Source organism: Apteryx rowi, unplaced genomic scaffold (assembly GCF_003343035.1).
Source record: "Apteryx rowi isolate R43461 unplaced genomic scaffold, aptRow1 scaffold_0, whole genome shotgun sequence".
NCBI classification, from domain to species: domain Eukaryota; kingdom Metazoa; phylum Chordata; class Aves; order Apterygiformes; family Apterygidae; genus Apteryx; species Apteryx rowi.
Genome location: NW_020447195.1, coordinates 2,485,452 through 2,503,837, shown reverse-complemented (window position 1 = coordinate 2,503,837; position 18,386 = coordinate 2,485,452). Strand labels below are relative to the sequence as shown.

Genomic DNA, 18,386 nt, shown 5'->3' with positions numbered 1-18,386 from the left:
CTACAGATATGCATAACTGTCATGAGCAGGAGATATTATCCCTGTGCAGAACTGAAACACAGAGGAGACTGAGGAACTCTCCTCCTGTTTCTGCACTGCGGAGCACGTGGGATATCACGCAACATACATTGTACTCTATTTCCCAGAGTCTGGAGAGAGAGTTTGGCATAGATGCGGCAGGATGGAACTGGGCAATTTGACTCGAAGTATATTGCTTGCTTGGGGAAATAGGAAGATTGCAGGAAAAATCCTTAGTAAATGGAGCATATGAATGAAACCTAGCCCTGATGCCAAGTTTATTCTGCAGGCCTTGATGGAGCTAAAAAAGTGCATTAGACAAAACCATTATTGAACTTCTTGATTACATAACAATTTCCTCATCGTATTTCCAAGAATATTGGATCTATATTCAAACATCATCCTACTCTCTCCCACACACCACCCCTTCTCCTCTCTACCTCAGCTTCATTACTGAGTATGAATACAGAAAAAGTATAGGGCATGTTGCCATGAGCAGAAAGATCTCAGATGCTTACCCTGAGATTTTAGAGCCATCTATGGGATTTGGACAGCAAATTCTCATTAATTTTAATAGCTTTGAAAATTTCGAGTCTTATGTTTTGACCTTAGTTAGTCTCTAGCAATACAAAGAACACAAGCAATAAATACCACCAAACCCAAATGCTGGGTTAGTGCCTGCTGCCTAAAATTTACCCAGCTCTGTTCTGTCTAGAAGGTGGTATACCCAATTTTGCTGCCCACAAACTTCTGCTACTGCAAACTTGAGCAAGACAGGAAATTCCTGAGCAGACTGTTGTCTTTGTGGGAGCCCTCTTCCCCCTAAGGATGAGCACAGACCTTGCCAACCCAAAGGACCATGCACTGAATCCCTGGGTACACTCTCACTCAGCCAGCAGGATCAGGCTCTGTGCAGCGGCTTATTTGCTTTAAGATGCGTGGTAAATGTTACCTGCCTAGTTTTCAAGGAGGGGAAGGTTGGTGGCTTGCAAACCTGGTACATCCATTCTGCTTTGGGGAACAGCAGTTGCACACAAACTGAGTATGCTTACTCATATAATCAGCTTGCTTGTCTCATTTGCATGTGTAATAACCAGCCCATATGTGCAATCATGCTAATCACTTTGAGGCAACTGCTTTAAATTCATTCAAAACCTTGCCCTGCCTGCCCTTGGGTTATTTAGCTTTCACAAAGGAACCATAGCAGAAATCCAGAGATTCACTCAATAAAAACCTTTGCAGAACAGTCAGAGGAGGAAAAATTTTTTCTGGAATCCTGCCTATACATACTGAGACTTGCACTACAAGCCAGTGCTATCATTGGGATCCCATTCAATAGCTTCTGCAAGATGGTTAGAAAAGTACCTGAAAAGGAATTACACAATTTATCATGCGTTGCCACAGATGAAATGTAAGAGCATGTATGGAAACAAAGATGGGGAGCTGCGCAGTTTCATTCATGCAATCTCTTGGAGGAAATGGTCTGAAAATCATGCAGGGAAAGATTAGTCTTAAGCCTTATCAGTTTTATGAGCAATTCAGGGTGTCTGTGGTGTGGTGACATGTGTCCAGTAAGACCTGGCCTGTCAGGGCTCCTGTAATGAGCTATGATGGACCCCTGTGCAAGGACAGCACAGATTAACTCTCAGGCATGTGGTGTCAGAAGAACACGGGTTCCTTTCCTGCCTCTGCCACTGATGTGGCCTGGGTCCTTGGGCCAGTCATTTCATCCTCTTGTGCCTCCAAATCTTTTTCATATGCCTCCAAAATTTAGATTGCAAGCTTTTCCCACTGTTTTTAGCTATACATTTTATAGGACCTACTGCAGACTTGGGGCATTCAGCTCAAGCTTTAGATGTGCTGCAGTGATACTGAAGGTGCCTTCCCATGCACCATACCATCTGGCCCAGCCCCCCCATATTAAGTCAATGTGTGCCAGACAAGCCAGCAGTGAGGCTGATGAGCCTTAGCTCTGTGCTAAGTAGGAATATGCACATTTCAGCAGCACTCACAAAATCTAACAGGCCTCTGACAACTTTCCTGCTCTGGTCCTTTCTCAACATAGACCAAGCTTGTGCTCTAGGCACCTTTCTGTGCTTGAGCCTGTTCAAGCTCAACTCCTTGATTGCCAGTCCAAAGCCTTTCATCAGCACAAGGCTGTGTTGCATGTTTTTTAAAGAATCATGAAAACTAATGTAATATCAGGACACCTTTTCCCCATGCTTGCTTCCTTTTTAAGCAGCTGACCAGCAGTGAGGTTTTAGGTTAGTGCTCTGGAGCAGGGATGACAGACACTCTTCTCAAGTGATCACTTGCCTAAGCAAGTGACTTTTCCTATTAAAGAGAAGTGAAGTTTGGAAAGAAACGCGAGAAAGTTGGGAATTGAGTGAAAAGACTAACTGCAGCACAGAGCATCTCTAGAGGCATTCTTGATGGTATGAATGTCTTTCCTTCAGCTTTCTGTATCGCATCATTGACAGCAGTTCCCAAACTCACCCTACCTTCTCTGCTGCCTTCTGGGGAGCCAAGTCCATCATGGCTGATCGCCAGCCCAGACCCGTTCCCATCTCAGCACTTAATCAGGTTTTAAACCATGCTCTGAAAACACGAATGCTGCCAAGGTAGAGATTCAGTGTAGCTGTGATGGGAAACTATTAGACAGACAGTGATTTCTATAACCTGACATCCCATCAGGTTATAAACATGTTGGGATAGAGCCCTGTGCCACTGAATTCTCTGCTAATGGTGGATAGCAACAGTAGATGGATTGAATTTGCTTCTTGGGTGGTTTTTTGGGGTGATGGATGCTACCAGGGCAAGGTGTGCTTTAGAGAATGAGAAGTCCTTTGTACCCCCTCTGGAGATGCTTCACCTCCCTGTTTTTTGTACTTTCCAACTCCAAAGTGTTTCAAATACCAGAGGACCATCAACCCATCTTTAAAAGTTTTTCATAGATTGATGGGCTTCCTAAAGATAAATGGTTGTAGTAGATCAACAAGGGGGAAACCTGTATCTTAGGAGCACAGGTGACATCTTGCTACCACTTGCAGGAGAAATTATAAATGTCTCTTGTTGTTTATTGCTTAGCTCCATGGCCAGATCTGCTAAACCAAAACAAATTTTACCCTCAGATCTCCTAGTTCTCAAATTTTTGTTCATCTGGCATGGTCTTGATCTTCAAAGCAGGAAAGTATATCAAAGGAAACAGAAGGTTTGACACCAATTACTGCTGCTGGATGCCATCCACTGAATAAAGATGGAGTGTTAATATTTACATTGAAAGTGAGGGAGATAAAACACACTAGGTACATCTAAGTCTACAAATAAGTCCTTCAGTGTATAGTAGGCACAGATAAAACCCAGCAAGCAATTGGAAATTACCATTGAAAACATCCTAAACACCTTCAGAAATCTTGAGTAGTCAACAAAGAAATCATAGCAAAAACACAAAAAGAGCCTTCTAAGAAAGTTAATCAGGTTCCCTGCTTCTCAGCGGTATTTGTTTGGTCTTCAAGAGAATTACTTTTAAAACAACCATCCATGCTTAACTAGTCAACATCTAAATTTCACTAGGCTTCAGCATGAGGCACTTGTCTTACATTTTATTTTCATGAGTTTGAAACCAGGGTTCATGAGCTCTTTCTTGATCCCCTTTCTGCCCTATCCTAGGGTTCTTCCTAATTTTTTTGCACCCCAGGCCTTCCTACAGCTTCTCTGGCTCATTCAGCTGAGAAGCTGAAGTCTCAGCAAGTCTCAAAGTTGCACAAGCTCACAGTGGGTTTGTTAGTGTCTGAGCAGCAGATTTATGGAGAAGGCAGGCAGTGAGGAGATGGCAAAAGGTTCATTAGCACTGTGCAGTGCCCTGTACGTTGCTGGCTGCTCAGCTCCGCAGCCCTCCCTCCCTCCCCTCACCGTTCACACGCGCTTCCCCCGGCCCTGGCGCCTCTATCACTAGGGATCCGTTTTCTGGTCCTTTGCCAAGCCAAGTGGTTTTGGTCCTGGATCAAAATGTCTCTGAGCTTTGCTTCAGTTTTCACCTCTTCATTCAGCCACATAAATACGTAAGCCACAAATAGACTTAAATGGTTGTTTCTTTTGATTGCTCTTGAGTTGGACTGTACGTCTGATGACCTCTTTCTAACACTCAGTTCACTCACCTGTTAAGATTCATTTTGAGGTTATCTGTTTCCTAACCGTAGATTGTCTCCAGTGAGTACATGTTTCTGTTCCTAACAAGAAAATTACTTTTAAGCAATCTGTTTAAAAAAGAAAAGGAATATTCCCAGCTCTTTTCCTAGTAACAATCTAGTAACTGAAAGTAATGACATTCTAAAAATCCCAGTATTGGAGCATTGCGTAGAAGGCTATTTACTCTGTTCACTTGTTTCATTTAATCCCACTTAGACATTGAAACCAGACTGTTTAATGAAACTAATTTTTGTTTCTAGTCGAGTTTCGTTCTTCAGATTAAATTACTAGGTCTGCAGTGTCATGAATGAATCGGAGTTATGTAGTATATTTTTAGTGAGCTAAAAGGAAAATGTTTTTAATACATTGATTTGGAATTTTTTTTTTTCTTTAACTGCAAGTGGATTTTGAAACATTTTTTTGAAATCAAAATGTCAAAATTGAAATTTTGATTTTTTTGAAGGCATATGTGCTGAGTTTTCTTTTAAAGCTATAGCTTAGGCTTGGTATATTAATACAATTCAAGTAAAGCTTCCAAGCTTTGCTGAACACTTCTACCTTTCAGTCTTTGGAGAAGAGGCAAGGCTCTACCAGAGAAGGCTGTGGTGTTTCCAAATTGTATTGGATCTGAATATTTCTCCTACAGCAGCAAGGCCTCCATAGCTTGTTCCATTCTGGTGACCGTCCATTTAGGGAGAAATATTCAGAAGTCGGATATTTCCTGATAGTTAGGATATCTGTGCAGGACTTGTCTGAAGAGAAGTTATGCAAGAGTTTCTTTCTGCAGTGCCCCAGATGGTGATAATTGTATTCTGGCATGGTGAGGTTGGCTAAGAGATGTCACTGTGAGGAAACCTAAAATCTAGTTATATAGACAAGGAAGGAAGCGGACTGAGAGCTAGTCAGATCTGCAATTCATGAGGCAAAAGTCTTGTCATGGGTTTCATAATTGATTACTTAATGGTGTATTTAGCCATCACACACATAGGTTTCTATTGACTTTATGTTGCTTTTCTTTCAAGCAGAAGAAAAGCCAGCATAAGGAGCCAGCTTACACCACAATAAATACATAAAAGCGTTAGTCACATATACGAGCATTTTGAAATCGCTTCTGTACTTTGGCACTAACCTAAGAAACTAGGTATATTTCTACCCTATTAACGAGTTAGAGAAAGAATCCACCAGCAGAAAAAAAATGCTCCTTAAGTTGTCTGTCAGCTCTAGAACCTCCCCCCAAAAAAAACTTTTAAAAAGAATGTATTTAATATTAAAGTCTATATGCAACAGGTATGGAAGGACAGCCTGCCTACGCCACCTAGGAGCTGCAAATACACTAATACACTGGCACTGTATTTTTTTCGGCTCTGTTTAGTCAGTGACTCAGGAACTGATCAGATTTATTTCTCTTTTAGAGAGGTTGCTGACTGCAGACCCTTCTCTTCTCATTGCGGTCTTTATCCTGAGAGTGGGTTTCTGACAGTGGTTGAGCTCTCCAGTAGCTGGACCTGACCTGTTTGACTGTCTCAGGGTTGTACAATTTGATTTGCCTGGACAAGTTTGCTCTTTCCCTTGGTTGTGGCGAGGGGCTGGGATGGCTACTCAGTCACACACAGAATAGCTGAGAATTCAAGATGTTTTAGAAAGCTTGGAAAAGTTTTGGTGTCCTTCATGACAACCAGGTTTTAAATTAGAGACTGGTCATTCAAAATGTATTACTTGTGCACTTATATGTGGTATAATCATATACACATCTCTATAATTAGCCAGAGGCACCTGTAATTACAGATGTAACCATGCATTAAGTGGAGGGCATCACTGTGCACGAATCTTGCATTCACAACTGTGTTCCTGCTTGCTTAGATTTCAGGGCCTGTTGTCCAGACAGACTTTGGGCACCTAATTAGTAGTTAATCAAAAGCTCCTGCAGTGAACTGTTTCACAGCCCTCCTGGAATCCCAGCTGCTTGGCACCGGTTCTTTGAATACACAGAGATGAACACTCAGGAGTTGAAGCAGATGCTTTACCTCCTTTATACATCTGATATATTTAAAAACAATTTCCAAAATTAAATCCCTTCAGGATGCATTGGTTTATCTGGCTTCTGTGTAACTAAGAGCAGAATTAGTCTTGAAATGTTTAAGTGGAAGTACAGCCATGTGTTTATGACAATGATAGTGTAATATGTTATGAGAAGAACTCACTGCTTTCTCTTTCCTTTCCAGATTTTGGCAATCATTTCCATCATGTTTATTGTACTATCTACAATTGCCTTGTCCCTTAACACACTTCCTGAACTACAAGGCGTGGATGAATTTGGGCAGACCACGGATAACCCCCAACTTGCCCATGTGGAAGCGGTGTGCATTGCGTGGTTTACAATGGAATACCTCTTGCGGTTCCTATCCTCGCCTAAGAAATGGAAGTTTTTCAAAGGCCCGCTGAATGCTATTGATTTGCTAGCTATCTTACCGTATTATGTCACTATCTTCCTCACAGAATCCAACAAAAGTGTACTTCAGTTCCAAAATGTACGACGAGTGGTCCAAATCTTTCGGATTATGAGGATACTCCGGATTCTAAAGCTCGCCCGGCACTCAACGGGTTTACAATCCTTGGGATTTACACTGAGGAGGAGTTATAATGAGCTTGGATTACTCATCTTGTTTTTGGCCATGGGCATTATGATCTTTTCCAGTTTAGTGTTTTTTGCAGAAAAGGATGAGGATGATACGAAATTCAAGAGCATCCCAGCTTCTTTCTGGTGGGCAACAATCACTATGACAACAGTAGGCTATGGAGACATCTACCCCAAAACACTTTTAGGTAAAATAGTAGGAGGACTGTGCTGCATTGCTGGAGTGCTGGTGATTGCTCTTCCTATCCCAATTATTGTCAATAATTTCTCCGAGTTCTACAAAGAGCAGAAGAGGCAGGAGAAAGCCATTAAGCGCAGGGAAGCTCTTGAAAGAGCAAAAAGGAATGGCAGTATTGTCTCCATGAACATGAAGGATGCTTTTGCCCGTAGTATAGAACTCATGGACATTGTGGTCGAAAAGAATGGAGAAAGCATAGCCAAAAAAGATAAAGTTCAGGACAATCATTTATCTCCCAACAAATGGAAATGGACCAAGAGAACACTCTCTGAAACTAGCTCTAGTAGATCTTTTGAAACTAAAGAACAAGGATCTCCAGAAAAAGCCAGGTCTTCTTCAAGTCCCCAGCACCTGAATGTCCAACAGCTAGAGGACATGTATAACAAAATGGCAAAGACTCAGTCACAGCCAAACCTTAATACTAAAGATTCAAGTCAGCCTGGAAAGCAAAAGGAAGAGCTAGAAATGGAGACCCTTCCCGGCCCTATGGTGCCCTTGCTGACCACTCGTGCTGATGGGATCATTGACATGAGGAGCATGTCAAGTATCGACAGCTTCATAAGTTGTGCTGCAGAGTTCCCTGACTCTGGGAGGTTTTCCCACAGCCCACTTGCTACCATTCCCTGCAAAGGTGGCATTAATGTGATTCAGGAGCAGAGCAGGCCAGAGGGGAGTGGTGCCAGATTTGTGGAAATAAACCCAAGCTCTGAGGGCAGCCACCGTTCTGCTTTTTTCATAGAAAGTCCCAAAAGCTCCATAAAGGCCAGTAACCCTTTAAAACTAAGATCTCTGAAAGTCAACTTCATGGAAGAAGAGGACACCAGCACATTAGTACCAGCATCAAATGTACTGAGAATATATCCAGACCCTCTCAAGAGCAGGGGAGCTGCTGCTGCTGCCACAGATACTTCCTTACTCTCTGACAGATCTCTGATGAGTCCAGAAACTTCCATCTACACAACTGCGAGTGCTAGAACACCCCCAAAGTCACCAGAGAAGCAGGCAGCCATAGCTTTCAACTTCCATGATGCCGGTATACATAAATATATAGATGCTGACACAGATGATGAAGGTCAGCTGCTTTACGATTCAAGTCCTCCTGGATGTCCCCCAGGAAATGTGAGTCCCAAGTACAGTGTTACAAGCAGTGGTTATCTAAAGCAAAAGGACAATGTTTATAGAACAGAGAAGAACCATCTAGAAGCTGCTGCTTTACCCACCTCTCCTAAGGTCATAGGGCAAAACTGCATTTACTCTATGGAAGGTATCACTGGAAGAACCCAGGGCAATCAGGAGACTGTCAGACTAGAAAATCACATTTCCCCAGAAGTCCATGTATTACCAGGTGGCGGAGGACATGCTAACACACATGATCAAAGCATCTGAGACATGCTCCAAAAGAACTTACTGAGAGTTTAAAGGAATGTCTTTACAGTCAACACAAAAAGAGCTTCTGCATGGCATGAACTTGGCTGAAACAAGCCACCTGTTTCTAAAAGTCTGAGGGGAGGTCCAGTGTGGGTTTGTGAAAATGTCCTTCTCTGAAACAACTCTAAAGACGTTGCCCAATTCAAGCGCTACAAACATCGTTCAGAAAAAAGGATTGCAAATCATGATCACACATTGATCTCCTTTCATGTTGTCCAGTGAAGCCAATGTGACCAAATATCCATCCATTCCCCTTGAACGCTAGAGCTCCTTTTGGAAATATTAACATCAGATTTGCATTAGTTCCATAAAGGATGCCAAAGCAGCCAGATTTGAACTCTGGAATAAATTGCTGGGGTTGGTATAAAGCTATCAAAAACACAATGCTCACTGCTTCAGGGCAGCTGTTCCCCATCTACAGCTTTCTCTGATGGATATTATGTCTAAAGGTAACAGGGAACACTTGCATTATTGGAAAATCCAAGTGAAAACCATTTAAAACAAATAGTGGTCTAGAAAAAACAATTATTAAAATGCTCTGTGTGTATTTAACAATACAATATCCTGTAGGACCTGACGTTTTCTTTTGAAATAGCAGGGTGAGTTGCACCACTTGTATCTAATTCCAAACATCCCCTAGGACGTAGTGAAACTTGCACTTACCCTCTGCTAAAATCAATAGCTACCCTAGGGCCAGAGCGTGGCTCTAAGGGGACGCACAGCCCACGCTGGGAAGGTGGGAATGAGCCATGCAGAAGCAGGAATCTCCGGAGGCATTGCAGCCAGAGCTGCTTCCCGGGGCCGGGGGGAGCAGGCCTGGAAGGAGAGCTCAGCTCCTCTCCCGGGCATAACCCGTGCTCTCGCCCTACTCCTCCGCTCCGCCGCAGCCCTCCTGCGCCGAGGGGAGAGGCTCGCTGCCCTGCCCGGCCGGGGTGCCCCGAGCGCAGCGACAGTGCTGGGCTCGCGCAGCGCTTGTGCTGTGGCTGGCCCCTCCAGGGCAGTGCCAGGGGCCGGGATGGCTCCGGGAGGTCCCCCCTTCCCGCCCGCACTCCAACTTTAGGCGTCAGCCGACGGTCAACATCTTGCCCTCGGCGTAGGAGAGGAACCAGTCGGTCTGAAGCTTTTTGCACCCCGAGCGGTGCAGTGAAAGATATGCAAGTGTTACATAAATATGCAAAATGAGGGATTCTTTAGTCACCCGCCCCGGGCCTGGTTGTGCTCTCTCTTGCAGGGATGTCAGGCAGGAGCGACTCCTGCACAGCTCACGGAGTCACGGAGTGCCAGTGCAAAGCGGCCGCGAGAGACAGGAGAATCAGGTCTGATGTTTTAATAACATCCAGTCATTTTTAAACAAAACAACAACAAAAAAAAAGATTTGACCATTTTAAATGAACAGAACTAGCAGCCACCAGCCTAGGTTTTTAAAATATTATTGTTTCAATAAAGTTATGTCAAATTGCATAGGAAATAATTTGTCTTTGGTTTTTAATACTGGGGGGGAAAAGCACTTTACGTTGACTTTTTGTTGTTGTTGTTGCAATGCTGGAGTAGGATAGCAGAGTGTAACAATCAAGCACTTTAAACAAGCACTATTTTAATTTGTGCCTCCTGTCGTGACTGTGATTTGTTACACGCCTGTAGCAAGTCACAACCTGTCCTGTGATAACTGTGATGGTAATATTTTATGTTGTATCTGTTTCTACTGTAAAACTCGATTGTAAATAACTCTTGTCAATAAGCGTTTCCTAACCTATTTCTGAGTACCTGCCGGGGCGTGTAACTATTTGCATGCAGGTCTTGGAACGTGCTAATAAACAGGACTCTAGAGGACGCACACACGTTGGAGGAAGATCATAAGCCACTTGAGTCCACTGCATTTTGTTCCTTTCTACTGTAAAAAAAAAAAAAAGCTGTTGGTTAGTCCTGAATGTAAATGTCTGTCCGTCCAAGCTGTACAGTACTTCTGTCTGTAATCAGTAATAGTGAATGCAGCATGTACGGACAAAAGCAATAAGCACATATATGTTGTAGGAACTATTCTGGGTTATGATTATAGCTTTGTTAGGTCTCTCCTCGGCACAATACTGTACACGCATTGCGATTAACTCTGCTCTCAGTCTACGCAGCGGTTGTTCAGCCTATCCCCTCGTGGTGGGACATAGCCCGTGGAGGTACTTCCTTGCAGGTCATACTTGCTTCCTAGTAAGGCAAAACCCTGGGTAAGGCGTGAGTAAGAACTGAGCTACGGCCTCACGAATTAGCCCGCTGACAGCAAAAGAGACCTCATGTCATGCAAAGAGTTACACGGGAGGTACTCGAAATAAGTTAAAGGTATCTATGCTTGCAAACTATACTCTCCAGAGTATTTACGCAGGGCCAATTCCTGAGGTTCCTCAGCTTTTACTCTGTCTTCACTCAGCCAAAACCACCGTTCGTCTGAATGGGCTCTTTGCCTGGTGAAGGACTTTAGGATTTGGCCATAGTAAATACAAGTGTACTTAGAGGAACCGATGTATTGCTGAGATACTAGTTAAGATTGAGTCATGAAAAAGTAAAGTGACTTTCCAGCAGATAAGCTTTAATTACTGATTTATTCTATGGTTTCCAATGCCATAGAGCGGCAATGAGAAATTTAAAGAGAACAGTCTTAACGTAATCTCTATGTTTCAGTGATCATTCATGTCTGCCATCAGCACAAATGTAAAAAGAAAAAAAAATCAGGGAACATTTTTTTGATAAAGTAAATAATAGTGATTTCCAAGTTAAATATTTTTAGAGCTGATGCTTTCATGTGGAGAAAAAGTCATATTTTACATGTCACAGAAGTGAATACATTTAAATATAGCCATATAGTGTAGTATTTACCACACTTTCATCCAATTGGTTTATAGATGGCACTGACAAAAATGTATAGATCAACAATTCTATCATTTTTTAACTGATAATCAACTGGTGCAACTCTCCTTGTAACCAAAGGCCCTCTCTCTGCCTTGTGTGATCGCTTATGACACACACCTTATATCATCTATTTAGTCCTACCTTTAAAGTAGCATTTTATTGAGTCACTTTTGAAAGCCAAATTCAAAAGTATCATTAAAAATCTACCTTTTAAGTCTGAATAGCCAAAGTCCTATAGATTTCTTATAGAAAGCAAATAATTTAAAATTAAGCATATAATATGCTTGAAGAGCATTTCTTTCTTATTTGTGTATGAAGATGTAGCTCTCATTTTGTGCCCAGTTAAAAAGGAAGTATGTTTAATTTATTTTAATGAAATAAAGTCTGAATATGAAGTATGTATCTATATATGTGTGTGTGTGCATAATACACATATATATAATGTAAGCACTGGGAAATCTACTCTAAAATAAAGTTATGGTAGACTAAATCTGTACTCATTACAAAAGGAAAGGCAGTGCTTTGAAAACATAATGCTCACCAAATCCTATAGATACTAGAAAGACAATTTCATTTTATAGTTTGATACATGTTTCCCAAAGCTCATGGAAGTAGGGGAAAAATATGCAATATCTCTTGCATCAAGCTAAAATGTGTGGTTCAATCACTGATATTTGGCATTCAGGTCTGTGAATTTACTGTGTATCATGTACCAAGCAAGCTGACAGAGATTCACCTAATGCTGCAGAAGACATCCTATCTGAAAGGACTATGTATGTATGATGTCTGTTCTTGCTTGTATTTTACACCATTAATGTCATTTTTAATGCATATATGAATATATATATAATATATATATATGCGGAAGGAATGGGTGCAGTTTTCTTAACCAGGAGGCAAAGATCCTTTGAGTTTTAGCCTTGAACAAAGGAAAACAGCAGTCACTTATTGCAGTAGATTTCTCAGTGCCTTTTCTTAGAAACTTCACCTAAGCACACTTAAGGAAAAATGAAAGTCTCCTGTGAAATCCACATTTGCTGAAAGTTTCAAGAGTCTATAAAGGTAGAAGAAGAAAAAAGAGGAAAAGAAAACCAATGGAACGCACATTCCCTTTCTGAACATACCGTGTGTCAAATGCCGGGGAATATTTGTCTGTGCAAGTCACACAGAAACAAATCCAAGGCGGTTGGTTTCTTTGGCAACTATGGCTGTGATAAACTGTAGCCTTTTCTTCCCTTGCAGCTAATAAGATACACATTTCTAAGGAAAACAGTATTCTCTTCTGTAAAATTGTAATGTATTGTTAATATTTGTACCTATTGTATATTTATGTCTTGACAGAATTATGACTGGTACAGTTTATAGTAAATAACAAGGGTATTTAAAACTCATTACAAAGACAAGGTTTCTAAAGCCAGGTTCTCTCTCTGTTGGTAAGCTCCACACAACACGATCTCCAATAGTTTTTAACACTCCATTTTAAAGCAAATAGTAGAATTGCTGAATAAAGTAGCACAGCGATGGCGACTGTATGGCACGGACTTTGCTCTGTGCAGCTTGGCCAGGAGCAACGCAGGGAGGTGGACTTCCCAGGCAACTCCAAATTAGCTCCAACTTCTTCCGCAAAGCGCTCGTGTTTTCTCAATCATTCTGCTTACAGTACTTTAAATGAACAAGTGTTACCTTGGATTGCTTTAGAAGCACCCACTTGGGGAGAATATGGCTTTAAATAGTTCTTGAATAAAGTACAGACGTTCTAGTTACCTCTGTACCTTCTGTTTGCCATTGTGTTGGCTTTATAAGTATCTGATGTATGGAAAAGTCATGTGACTTTCATGCATTCCAGAGTAGTCTATTTTTCTGTTCAGATTAAAAAAAAAATTATATATATATAAAAATATAAATATATATCTGTATTTTTAGCAAATTTATAATAGGGCAATCAAGTCAGATTTCTTCTTTTTGTATTACAGAATAATATATTAGATGCTTTCTTGTTCTTCATTTACATAGCTTATCCCCTAACCTTTTTGTTATTATTTTTCTGTTCTGAAAACACCTGCAACATCCCTCCTGGAAGTGCGTCTGCGAAAGGTCACTGAGTTTGTCTGATGTTGTCATGTTTTTGTATTTTCCTGTTTGTGGTACTTAAAAATAACCAGGGACTGGATATGGAAACTAAGATGTTCTTTCTGAGAGACACAGAATTGGGCCAGACTAACCTCAAATGTCAGCAAATGTCACTGGCTTCAGCGTTAACCATACCCTGGACTTCAGTGGAGATGTTCCAGGTTTCCTTCAATTAAACTGAGAGAATAAAGAAGAGATGGGATTTGAATTTGACTGTCGCAATGATTGTGATGGAGTTGGGATAAGCATCAAAACTGAAAGTTCAGGCCCTTCTTTCAAGGAAATGACCTGATGATGCTCAGGCAAAGCTCCCTCCAAAGCCCCCCTACCTTCTTGGGAGTTTTTCCTGGCTTAAAATGGAAGGGTCAAGACTTTTATTTCCCACTGGGTTTTGGAATTTCTACTTTCAGTCCCAGACAAAAATCAGGAAATGAGGAAAAATTATGAGGGAATAAAATACTGAATGTACACATTCAGAAAGGGACCCAGTTTGGATCTGGCTAAGGTAAAGTCCATCCATGTACCTGCTTACTTAATGATCTTGCTTGCTCCTCCACAACTATAAGGTCACATAAATTGAATAAAAAAATCCATGAGATAAACATGTATCCTGAAGCTATCTCATGGCCTGATGAAGTCTAGCAGGACTTTTGCCCACGTTAGACCTAACAAAGAGTTTCTGACTTGCCCATGACTCTGCATAAATATTTTATTTTGAATCAGCCCAGCAGTCTGGTCAGTGACAATTTCTTTCCAAAGAAGGAATTTTGGTTCTCATTTCCTTTGTTAGCCCAACCGTACATTTACAGAGCTGCAGTCTCTTTGTGTGATTTTTCTCATATGCCCACCATGCTAACCAGTAAATCTGAAACAGAGTTCATTTGGACAAACATATGTTTCAAAAAGCCTGGATAACAGCTGAAGGAATAGTACAACTGGCAGACACAGGTTTGCATGTGATTATGCATGATTATATATGAGGTTATTAAAACTGAATGGGTTGGGGTTTTTTTGTTTTGGGGTTGTTTTTTTTTTTTGAAGGCAACTAATGCGATAGCTCTTCGTAGCTATCTCCATCATCAAAGATCACAAAAAGCCCCTTCAAAAGGCACCTTCCATATCAGTAAGTTTGTCCGAGAAAATTCAGCAAGGCTATAGAAAGCTTCTATTCATACCAGTCTTAAATTTGACCTGCAGGTAGTCCTCCCACACCAAAAGAGAAATTATCCAAATGCCAACCAGCCATCAAAGAAGATATGTTTCTTTTCCAGCATGTTTTGTGCCCCATCCTGATCATACTTAGGCTCTTGCACTAAGTCTTTGTCTTGGCCAGACAAAGGAAACCTTAGGAAAACTAAAGTTTGTATTCAGAATGCGTCTCCCCTTTGTTGCTGGTGTTACCTAAGCCACAAATAAGTGTCCTTTGACACCAATGGTAGGGTGCCACAACTGTTCATATCTGTAAATACTACTCAGAATTTTGTTTTGCTTGATTCTGGCTTCATCGCACAAGAAGTCTTCTTTCTAGAGGCTTAGTAGAAAAAGCTTCATTTTTTTTTCAGTAGAGATAATACTATTGATATTCTGTAGGACTGAACAAGGATTTATATTTGACACTTTAAAGGGGTCTTTTCAACACTGTAGTTACACTATCTTCAAAAATAATAATCAGTCTGGGCTCAGAACAAAGACCTACCCAGACTAGAGCCTTGTGAGAAGCCAGGGAGCCTAATTTGCATGAAATGCCAAATTCTTTGCTGCTATAAGTAACAACCCATTGAAGTCAATGGAGCTGTGCCCATTTAGCCTGGTAAAGAATTTGGATCCATGTCTTTAAAAGCTAATGGAAAACTAAAGGCTCTGCATGACCTCAGGGATGGAGGTGTCTGTCCATAGCACCTACAAGAAAACCATTTGGGAATGGGGAGCAGTAACAGTTCATCGAAAGCACGTGAAAGGAGGTAATCCTTCATGAAAGAGGATAGCAGTTCACTTCCTTATCATCCTTGCCTTGATTGAGCATCACACTGTTTCAGCTCATTCTTCATTGGCTTGAAGCCACAAGTGGCATCCCGGACACACGAGTGATGGTCCTTGCATTGGGACCACACGCTCAGCCACGCAGTTCAACCTTGCCAGCCCTTGGGCCCAAGACTTGCTGATACTGGGGAGACACTACCAACAGCTGAGCCACCAGTTACCTTTGACAGTGTCACACCTGTTTAGTCTTATTGGTAATCTGTGACTAAGACCATTTTAGGATGCATCAGTTCTGTTCTACACTCCATTTTTCATTTAGGTTCTCTGCCCATTATGTCTATTATTTCTTTTATTTTTCACTGCACCTATTAGCCACACTTTGGCTCATGAGATCACTGGGTTTTATTTTATTTAATATCGATTTTGTTGGCTTGTGGCAAAGACAGAGAACATTTTTCCCATTCTTTCTAGCTTTCTGGTGGTTGGTACACAAAGTTGCTTTTGCACTGAACCATTCTCCACTGGTTTTGGGGGCAGCATCTCCATATTACTTTGAACTATGAAGCCATGATGCTTTAATCTGAAAGGCCAGCCACATCACTTTCCAACTAAATTTGCATTAAAAAAAAAAAAAGCCTCACCTTTAATTCAGAAGAATCCTGCTTTTTAATCAGGCCAGTGAAGCAGTTCTTAAATGGGGAGAAGACAGTAAAGAGGCACTGTTCAGTAGGCTGTGGGAAAAAAAAAACCTCAGTCCTTCCTCCTCCAAAAACTCCGGCCCAGCTGCGTGACCTGCAGATGCTCCATTAGCCATCAGCCCTGCAAGGCCTGCGAGCCCCATCCCCAAAGGGCAGTGGTGAACATCCATAGGCATTATGTGACGAGAAAGCCATGGGGTTTCCTTTAAAAGAAAAATGTGATACTTAACAACATATAAAAACTGGAAAATATGAGTTTCCCATGGCTCTCCTAGTATATGTGGATGGAAGTGCTTTTGTATTTGGAAACTGAAACTGACTGTGACCCAGTTTAAGAAAGGGCAGAATATATGGTGGGTTTCTCCATTGCCATGGACTTTGGTTATTTTTTAACCTGCGCAAAGGGGAAAACCAATTCAGCTTGTATCTCATGAAGGGCAATGCTTCATGCCTTTGTCTGATAGCCCAGCAGACTCTGCACATATTGCATGATCTCTACGTTGGGTTATATTGGATCAGCCCAAGGGACAATGCATCAGTAGATGTTTTCTCCCCATTTAAGCAATTTTTCAATACCCTGGCATTCGGGAGTGATTACAGCAACATTAGCCATATAGTAGTGTACTTAGAGTCTTACATTTTTTGTAATTTTAATTTAGTCCTTCTTTGTTGAAGTTTATTGACCTCTCCAGTTGTTTCCGTAAAAAATTATTAAAAAAAAAAATCAATGTCTTTATATGCATGTAGTAGTATGAAACTGTGATCAATATGTGTGACATTCAGAAACTGTACTGTCTTGTAAAATATGTCCAAATGTCTAAGGATTTTAAAGCAATGGTCCCTTACTACAGACTACAGAAATAAATAAAAAGGTATGGATAAAACCAAAGCCTTTAGTTGCTCTGTTTCATGGTCATATTTACTGGCCAAAAATAAAATAAATACCATCAGCTGGCAATGAGCTTCTGCTTTAACTCATTGCAACTGACAGCAGATTTAGACATATGTTATTTGCTCATGACAAAGGCCATGATTCAGGAAAGTGGTGCCGAACTTGACACCTCCTGTTTAAGTCTGACAGATTCAGTGCATAAACCTGTGTGCTTCAGTCCTTACCCAACATGGACAAAATAGCTCCTCTTGCACCGTAGTCGCAGCTGAGCTCAGAAGACAGGGCACTTCCCAGCCACCCTGTGCTTTGAACACTGTGGTGTGGCACGTGGGGAGCTCCCTGCCACCTCCAAACCTGCAGCATCCTTAAATCTGCATCTTGAGCCTGAGACGGTGCAGCTGCAGCCTCAGACACAGATGGGAGAACAGCCGAGGTTTGGCAACAAAGCGCCTCGGGTGTGAAAACCAGACAAATAGGCTGCTTTTGCTGCTGCTTGAGTCAAGAGCTTGGACTCTGATAGAGCCACAGTGGGTTACTTCTCCATTAAATTAATTGGGGGGGGAGGGTCAGTTAAATTATGCAAGTCATCAGAGCAAAGGCAACTTGACCTGCTCAGTAATATTTTCTTTGAGTTGATTATAACAGTATTTTTAATGCTAGAATGCAACTTCAGTAAGACTCTTCAAAGTTTTAATTTGAATCCCCTGATTTATGGAGACATTCAGAGTTAACTCAAATGCTTTAATTTATGATCTTTTAAAAATGGAAAAAGAAGAAATAAGGGTACAGTTCTGCCCAGACCAATCATTTGTTTGTGTGGGTCCACAATCCACACAACCTCTCAGGGTAACTGCATAAACAAATCAAATGAAAAAGACTAAGAAGTGTACAGTTACACATCTTATTTTATGCACACTCACCATATTTGCAAAAGGAGATCAGAAAGTTATACGCAAAAGCAGACAAATCTCGTAGAAGTACATGCATAGCATTTCAATAGCATGTTGCTACACTTACCTGTGTTCATTTTCAGTTTAGTACGATCTTTTAAAAAATTTTTAAATGATCAGTTGAGTGTTTCACAACAATCAGTGGCAATGAAATCGAATAAGATTAAGGCGCTGAACTTGAGAGGAAGTTTACAAATGAAGAGCTAGAAGGTAGAGAAATTCCAATAACATATGTCTTCCTCTTCCACTTTCTACTAATGTTTTTTTTTGTTTGTTTCTTGCCTGCCAGCCTGAGCAAGAAAGCTCCTGAATTATAATCCAATATCTGTAA

General features: G+C 41.2%; 1 protein-coding gene across 2 annotated transcripts in view; it reads left to right on the top strand.

Moving 5' to 3' along the window:
• Window positions 1-17,614, top strand: part of KCNB1 (potassium voltage-gated channel subfamily B member 1) — a 145,325-nt gene extending 127,711 nt beyond the window's left edge. For both annotated transcript variants that reach the window (XM_026056979.1, XM_026056970.1), the window contains exon 3: window positions 6,429-17,614. In XM_026056979.1, the coding sequence (XP_025912764.1) occupies window positions 6,429-8,465 (2,037 nt within the window). In that variant the 3' untranslated portion in view covers window positions 8,466-17,614. The remainder of the gene's footprint in view (window positions 1-6,428) is intronic.
• The last annotated feature ends 772 nt before the right edge of the window (window positions 17,615-18,386 follow it).